At 26.3% G+C, this 8,919-nt stretch overlaps 1 protein-coding gene across 2 annotated transcripts; it reads left to right on the forward strand.

Annotated features, from left to right (window-relative positions):
* Positions 1-3,427: 3,427 nt before the first annotated feature.
* LOC111316517 (uncharacterized) lies at positions 3,428-5,246 on the forward strand. 2 transcript variants are annotated; one of them, XM_022918480.2, is made up of 3 exons: positions 3,428-4,020; positions 4,513-4,601; positions 4,891-5,246. In XM_022918480.2, exons 1-3 carry the CDS (start codon positions 3,807-3,809, stop codon positions 4,978-4,980), a joined length of 393 nt encoding a protein of 130 aa, XP_022774215.2. In that variant the 5' UTR covers positions 3,428-3,806; the 3' UTR covers positions 4,981-5,246. The 2 variants fall into 2 exon arrangements, with proteins under 2 accessions (XP_022774215.2, XP_022774206.2); XM_022918471.2 differs by having other exon boundaries at positions 3,432-4,020; positions 4,510-4,601.
* The last annotated feature ends 3,673 nt before the right edge of the window (positions 5,247-8,919 follow it).

Raw genomic sequence — 8,919 nt, forward strand, 5'->3', positions numbered from 1 at the left:
ATTTTTTTGTTTTATTCATTTCTTTAATATTTTTATTTTATGTTAATTCATTAATATATTTGCTCTTATTATTATTATTATTTTTATCTCGATAAATTAATATATAAATTTATATTATCCATTTTTTTTCACAACGTTTTATTATTATTATTATTATTTTGTTTATAATAGATGGTACCCATAAAAAACACTCTACCAATTATGTTAAAAATGATTAAAAATAAATAATATTTTAAAATATACATATGATATGTTTTGACGCATAACATAAAAAATCATTGTTTACCTTTTATTTTAAAAAAATATAACTTTATTTTGTTGACATAGAAATAATTGTTAAGTCAATATATTTTTGAAATAATTACTTGAAATATGTCAAAAATAAGAATTAATAAAAATCAAATGATGTTCAATCAAATATATATATATATATATAATTATAAACTATTATGATTCAATAGTTTAGGAATATTCTACTAATATAAAATATTTTTCACAATTTAATCAAATGATATATATATATATATATTCATGTCAACTTTATCATAAAAAGAATTATTAATCTTAACTATTTAAAAATTGATTCTTGATTTCTTACGAAACAAGAAAGAAGCGATTGTAAAAATTTTAGTGTTTAGCAAGTGAATTGAAGAAATTTTTTTTGTGGAAAAGAAAGGATTTTTGTAATTCTTGAAAGTTTACAAAAGCTTAAACTTCTTTTAAATAAAGAGTGTCATTTATAATATATATGTGTAGATTGTCATTTAATTGTAGTTTAGCATTTATAAATATATGGTTATATATTGGATCAATAAGAATTTGTATTTTTTATTAAGATAATAAAAAAATTAAAATTAATTATAAAAAATTTAATAAAATATCTCCTACATTGCATTGTTCGAATTAAAAAAGCTAGTTGAACTATATAATAATATATTATTTTGTAGTTTAATCATTAAATTAAAATTATTTTATTATTGTTATTTTATCATTTTCTTTTCTTACGAAGTAACAATATGCATATTTTAAAGTTACCAACTGCAAGTATCTACCACAATGTGCTTTGTCTATCATGTCAAAGTGAATATTTATAATATTTTCCTACTTAATTACTTATTAAATTAGATTAAGCTATGCTACAAAATGATGTGTAAAATATATACTTTAAAGATAAATATATTTTTATTTAAATATATTTAGTTAAAGTAATGATGTGGTTTCTCTTTTGATATTCATCCAAATTCACATATAAATTGCAGAGGTGGATTTGTTTTTCAAAAATCTCATAGGTGCAACTAAAAGTAGATTTAAAATTTTTATATATTTTCAATAATTTTTTATTCTATATTTTTTAGTCTCACCTTAATTTTGATCTCTCAATTCCTCTTATATTTCAATTTCCGTTATTTAACCATGTTAAATATTTTTCGTATTAAAAGCTGAGTTAAAGAATTTTTTAAAAAGCAGAAATATTGATTAAAAAACAAAGGCAAAGATGAGGATGTTCATAATAATAAGACAAAAGGAAACTGATGGTGTGAAATTGTGATGGGGTACGTTGGGATTGTTACACTGCTGCGCCTTGCTTTGGAAGTTTCTTAAAGAGGAACCCAAAAAAAAAAAAAAATCTATGGGTGGTATAGCATCGGATTATATTTGATTTATTTTTTAATAATATATATAATATTATAAAATTATAAAATTTAATTAGATTGAAATTGATTTTTTAAATTGATTTGATTTTAATCAAATTTTATTGATTTGATTTTATTTATCAATTTTTAAATTTAATTTTTTAAATTTGTATTACTTTAATATAAATTTAATATATTTAAGTAAATTTAGACATAAAATAATTATTTTATTTTATAAAAATTTAAAAATATATAAAAATTAATAAGAATATATAATAAGATTCAAATATTTTTATTTTTTTATGTTTGGATTTAAAATTTAATTTAAACTTAATAAAAATATTTAATATCAAATTTTAAATCAAACCAAATTAAATTTTTTTAATTTTAATTAAATAGTATAATTTTGAATTCATATTTATTTTTTCCTCCCTTATAAAAGAAGATAGAAAAAAAAAAGAGATTTGAAAAAAATAAAAATATATATAAATGCTCACTTGATATTTATGTATTTAAAATATCATATCAATTTATATCGTTGGAAAAATTTATACGCCAGTAATTTAATGATATTTTGTAATTTTGTATTATTTACATTTCTAAAAAAAGTTAAATTTATTTAAATTACAACACACGAATTATATTTTTATTTTCGTTTAAGTACAAAAATTGATTATATAGTTTTTGATGTTATTAAAATTGAATTTTCTTAAATATTTATTGTTTAATTTATCTAAATAAAATTTACATAAATATTTTATAAATTATATCAACCGATCAACAAAATTTTCACAAAATATAAAGTAATTTTTGTTGTAATAAAAAACATTTTATAATTTACATTATATAAAACAAAAGATCGAAATTTTATTAAATAAAATTTAAATATTTATTTAGATATTATTCTCTTTTATAAGAACATACTTGCGTTAAAATGAATTAGTTGACAATTAATTGATGATTTCCGACGACGATGTTACCATTTGATATAAAATTCTTAATTTAATTAGACAAGGATTTTTTTTCAAAGAAAAATAAAGATTAAATATGCCACGTGAGCACAAGAGGGTCAGCTTACGTGGGGTCTTGAAAGTGCTGTACAAGTGTAGAAAACAATTAGAAAGACATCTCTTTTTGTCGCAGTGTTTGACCACTACAGTGTTACAAGGAGAGGATACATCCGTAAATTGGATTGGCTTTTGGATCTAACTAAAAAAATATCAAACCCACGAAAGGGATGACAGTCAGCAATATTATAAAAGCTACCCTCATCAGATTCTTTGTTCATCAATCATCCCCAAAATATCTTTCTTTTCCATCGAATTTTATTCCTTTTAGTCCCCCAGATATTTTCACTTTGCTTGCCCCACCCAACTTTACTCGCTCGCCTACTCCTCAACTGCCATACGCGCCTTTAAATCTCTCACTACTTCCTTGAAATGGAAAGTCACGAGTGCCTATTTCTTAATCGAATTATGTAAAAGCAAGCATAGTTTTTTTTGTGAAAAATATGTAACCATTTTAAAACAACATTAAAATCAGGTAGAGCACTTGCATAAGCTCGTGATTGTTGGAATTTCATTCCCTTGTATTCCCCATGAGAAAACAAATATGTTGAAAAAACATGAATAAATTTAAGTTAATATTATGAATGATTTCAAAATTATAATAAAATATTTAAATTATAAATTTATTAATTAATATAATTTAATTTAATTAATAAATTTATAATTTAAATATTATATTAAAAATAATTTATTTTATTTAAGAAACATTGTAGCATTAATTTTATCAAGACTATTTTGAACTGGTGTCGATGAAAAGCAGCGAGTATACTATTTGGGTACTCTCCCCAACCTTCATTTTGTTATTGGATGGTCTTTATGAAGTTGCGCCCGTCGAAAGGAAAACCAACCCCACTGCAGCCGCACTCTATTTAAAACACTGAAACACCCCGCCTCTTCAAGAAGATCGCTTCGGAAAATTGCCTACATCTCGAAAAACAAGAGCGAAAAAACAGAGCAGAAAAACAAGATCGGCATTTAAAGAAAAATTTTAAAAAATAAAGCCACCTGCCAAGGCACCAACTGTTTGTTTCTCGGGAATCTGAGAGAGAGAACAAAAACAAAGAAAGAAAATTTGTCTCTGCGGGTTGCTTTGAAGCAGGTCGGCATGGACTCGCATGTGCCCAGAAACCGAAATGAGTCATGGACGGATGAGAAGCATGTGCACTTTTTGAACTCCATGGAGGCGTGGTTCGTCCGTACAATGCTTGAGAACAACGATCGCTATAATCTCCGTCTCGACCGTCACTTGCCAGACAGCTCTGACTCGACTCTTGATTGCAAATACAATATTCAGACAAGAAAAAAGCATGCCACTTCAGGTAATCTAACATTCTTGTAATCGGCCTTGCTTTGGTCTTGTTCATGGTGCATTTTAGCAACATCCTTTGGAGATTTCATGGTTTTGTTTCTAGCTATGTTGATCGTGGTTACATCTTCCATGTTTTTAGCATAACACAAGCGCTTTTCTTTAATCTGTAGACCTTGATTGCTTAATGCTTTAATGTTTTGTTTTAGTGCCAAAACCTGGAAGATTTTTTTTAGCATCTCGGGAACTGTTGCGAGTAAAAGCCGTAAAATATTGACTCGTGAATTCTTTTTTTTTTCTTTTTAACGTTTAAAATTCCTTTAAAATGCGTTTTTAACCAGCCTTCCAAACACCATCCAAAGAATATATAAAATGTCGAATATGCCTGGAGATATTTGTTGCATGAGTCAGTTGGTGACACACCTTTATGGTTCTTTTCCACTCTTTTTTTGAACATTTTTAATTGTTCTTTGTTCTGGGCCATTTTTTGGATGCCCCGCAGTAGATTTTATTGTCTCAACTAGAAGCAACGTGACGGGTAGGCCTGATAAAAGATCAAGGAGAACATCATCTCATGATTCATCACAAGATCAGGTTGGTCACTCTATCACCACATATAGAATTTACACTGATCTTTTTCATAATAATCATATGATTGAAAATTAAGGGTTATGGACCCAGTTAGCTGGCCTGGCTAGTCCCCATCTTTACGACAGATTGTCCGAACTGTTTCTGACATTGATAAATTTTGGTCTTAGCAAATATGGTTCAGTTTTATTTCTTGTTAATGGATTGCATAGGTGGGGTTCGATCACTTGATCTTTTTTCTATAATCAAAGTCCCCATATTTAATGACTAAAGAGTTCTATTTGGGCCATCTCAGGTGGTCCCACAGATTGAAAACAGAACAGGAGATAACCATGAGAAAGACCTTACCCGTGAACCAATTGCATCCACGGCGCCAGCAAACTGATGATATAAAGATTATTCTTTGTTTTTGTACTTTTAATTATTAATTTGTTTGCTTTAAGTGTAGGTTTTTTTTTTTTGCTTTAAGTGTAGTGTTTTTAGTAGAAGCAGAGTGATTTGTGAGCGTGTGCTATGAAAAATTGCTGAATTATGCCTTGCTAATGGGTATGTGTGCTTTCAGCGCCACAACGTTTCTAACTGTACTTCAGCTTCCAGGATTATGACATCGCTCTTGATTTTCACTGGGCTATAAAAAAACCTTTTTAGTCATGCATTTCGGCTAGCTGATTCATGGAAGAAGATATTTTTATGATGTATATCTGGAGCAGGATCTTTTTGCTCTCAAAACGATCTACTCATAATATTTTTATATCTAGTGTTTCATTTGTTTATTATAAACTAGAATAGTTGAGTGAAAAGCAGATGGCGACGGTGACAAAGAAAGGAGGAGATTTTAATCTTTGATCTCTCAGGCACGCCTTATCCTGATGATAGACTTGGTTGCTTAATCTTTTCACCAAATGTTACCTTGCTGGCACAGATAATAAGGCCTATCAGATAAAGGTAAAAAGACAATCTTACCCTGTCTGTTGCAAGCAACTGGTGCATACAATGGTATTGGCTAACTGGACATAAGTGGAAATTAAGAAACGTCAATGAATGTTTGCAGATCTCAAAAACAGAAATTATAAGACGACAGATTACCAAATATGATGCTTGCGTTTGAATGGTTGGGGTTTTTTTTTACTTTCTAATGACTTTTTTTAAGTATAATAGTTTGTTTTTATTTTTATTATTTTTTTTGATAAAAAAAAAAAGGACAGCTTACTGCTTATTGCAGAGAAGAATATTTCAAACGAAAAGTAGAAAGTCGTGAAGATATTTTAGCTCTAGCTAGAGCTACAATCGATCAAATGCCTTAAATGTAGGAGGAAGAAAGGACCACTTTCATTTCATATTCATGTACTTATCACTTGCGTTTGATCCCCATGAGATAGGGAGAGAGATATTTGCATTTAGACTTTAATTAATTTGTACCCATTATTACAGCTAATTAAATGAGAGAAAAATATAGATGTAACTGTTTTATGATAAAACTTTTATCTACTTTATATATATTTTTTCTCATAAATGTCAAACTGCTGCCCATCACTTCATTCAATTTCAAGTGATACTTTTTATTTTAGTGCTATATGTAGCTGGACTAAAAATATCCTATTATCACTGACACCGAATGCTTCTTCTATAAAGTTTATGTTTGATTTTTGTTATCAATTTTTTTTTAATAAATAATGTATAAATTTAATATAATTTTTTATTATGAAGTTTACTATCCGTCTTGGCTCTAAACAGGGAAAGCTTCCCCTCAAAATAAAATTTTTTCACTAAAAAATAAAAAAATAAATATTTTATTATCTTAAATTTAAATTTAATTAATTCATCTGATTATTTTTAAGAGATTATATTTAATAAATTTAAAATTTAAATGTTAAAATCTATAATTTTTTTAATAATAATAAAGAAAAAAACAAAATCACTAACTATACCATAGATTATTAAAATTTCAATTGTATAAATAGTTTACAATAAATTTAGCCCAGCTAGCCTTCATTGTTAGCCTCATTATTATTCCCTACAATAGGGGCTTTTTAGCCCCACCAACTTAAATTTGTTAATTTAAGGAACGAATTCTATTCCTATATATTGTTTATCTCCACCTGCTAATCTTTATTACTCCGATAATATTGTGTATTCCAAAATGCTGATATTTTATCAAGCAATTAGCTGGATGGCATAATTAAAAAAAAAAAAAATACTGATTTCCATTCATCTTCTTTTCTTGTGTCAGAAGCTAAGCCCAATAATTGGCAAAATACAAACTATAGTATCATTGCGGTCTTGGTGAAACAATTAATATAAGCATCAAATTAACTGCATTATTATTTCGCTCCCTGAACTTGTTAGCCATAGTGATTCTAGATAATATTGGAGCATATATATATAAGATTTAGCATTCTTGAGAAGAGATTAAAGTCTAAAAAAAAGGGAAAAAAAAAAAGAAAAAGATTGTCTATCAGATTCATGGCTAGAGTTGAAGCGAGTTTCAAGACACGCCAAATGGAAAAACTTAGCATCATGTAACAAGGATCTTTGATCAGACTGAGCAGACAGTAGCAAGAGGCATTTTGAAATAGTTGTAGTTCTAATCATTTTTCTTATTGAAAAAATTCTATGTTAAGTCAGAAAATTTTAAGTTTATAAAACTATAAAATATATTATTTCGTTATTTTATTAAAAAATTAATATAATAACAATGAGATATTATTTCAATTTAGGATTTGGTCATTTACGAATTTTATAAGTTGAGTTTCATTTCATTTTTATTTTATTACTATTTATTTTTTTCTAAAAAACAAAATAAATTATGTGTTTAGATATAAAATTAAATAGTTTTTTATCATTAGATATAAAATTAAACATTTTTTTAATTATATGTATTAAAAGAAATTACAATATAATTAAATGAATTTTTAATATACATCAAGAAAAGAAACCAATAAGCAAATTAAATTAACAATCAACCAATTAATATATAATTTTTAACAAAAATTAACACTTGATGGAACTTGAATCTAGAAACTTACATGTTGGAAAGCTTCCTTTTTACTATTGAGACAAGATTTAATTAGCAAGTAAATAATATTTTCAAATAAATAAAAGTTAAAAATTAATCTATATGATAATATATTTCAAAATGGATCACATTTCATAGTTTAATCTAATATTCTTATTAATGATCAAATTGCATTGAATAAAAAATTTATAATCATATATATAATATAATATAAATATAAATATAGTACATTTTAAGAAAAAAATTTACCATTTTTTAAGATTTTTATTAATTTTAGTGGGTCAATATTAGTAAGATTATACAAAAATTTATTAAAACACCTATTTTAAGTTATGATTTTGGATAATTGACTGGATTCAATTGATCCCATATTTTCTATGTGGCTATGCCATTACTTGTGAAATCAAATCATCAAAAAAATTTTATAAGGGGTGAAAATTTCTTTTTTAGTCATGGATTTCTGCAGCAAATAACGTTTAAGAGATTGCTTGCTTTTAATTTGAGAACAAGAGGAAAGAAATAGAAAAGATTCTAAGTGGTGTTCTTCATTTATCTTTTCTGACATTTCTATTTATAGAAAATTTGATCAAAAGTTGTAATTCTTCAATTGTTTTGATTTGTATTAATTTATCTTTTCATTGAGTTCATATTATTTAAAACTTAAGTGTCATTTACAACAGTATACGGTGAAAAAATTAAAACTCATTTAAAATGAAACTAGCCATTATAGCCAAAAGCAGCCAAATTTGAACTAGTGCGTTCAAATCTTCCTTTATATTTTGTTCCATATCACTTTTTCAAGTCACGGCATTTGAACGTCCATTCAATTAAAGGCATCCAAATGCCTTAGTATAATATCATACCAAAGGTCTTTTCCAGACATGGCATTTACATATGATTAATCGAGCATTCAAATGCCTCATTTTCAGACATCGCATTCGAATATTATTTGTCGAGCATAGAATATCATAAGATAAAATTGAAACAGACGTTATTTTTCACATAAAATTCAAAACCTCATGCATGAGCATTCAAATGTCCTTCTTTAATCGATTTTTTATATCTAAATATATATATATATATATATATATATATATTTGGTTTGGAACCTTTCCAAAACTATTATATTTCATCAATTAATATTCATTCTTTCATTGTATTTTGAAAATATTCTAACAATACCAATAATATTACAATTCCTCAACCTTAAAATCCGAATAGTGTCACTTTCAGAATGTGAGAAGTATCAGGGGGAATAATACTGCTTCTGTGAAAATTTTCTTAGAGCACATATCCATTAATTCCTAG

Source organism: Durio zibethinus, chromosome 9, assembly GCF_047325235.1.
Source record: "Durio zibethinus cultivar Kanyao isolate XHJ-2024 chromosome 9, ASM4732523v1, whole genome shotgun sequence".
In the NCBI taxonomy this organism is placed as follows: Eukaryota; Viridiplantae; Streptophyta; class Magnoliopsida; order Malvales; family Malvaceae; genus Durio; species Durio zibethinus.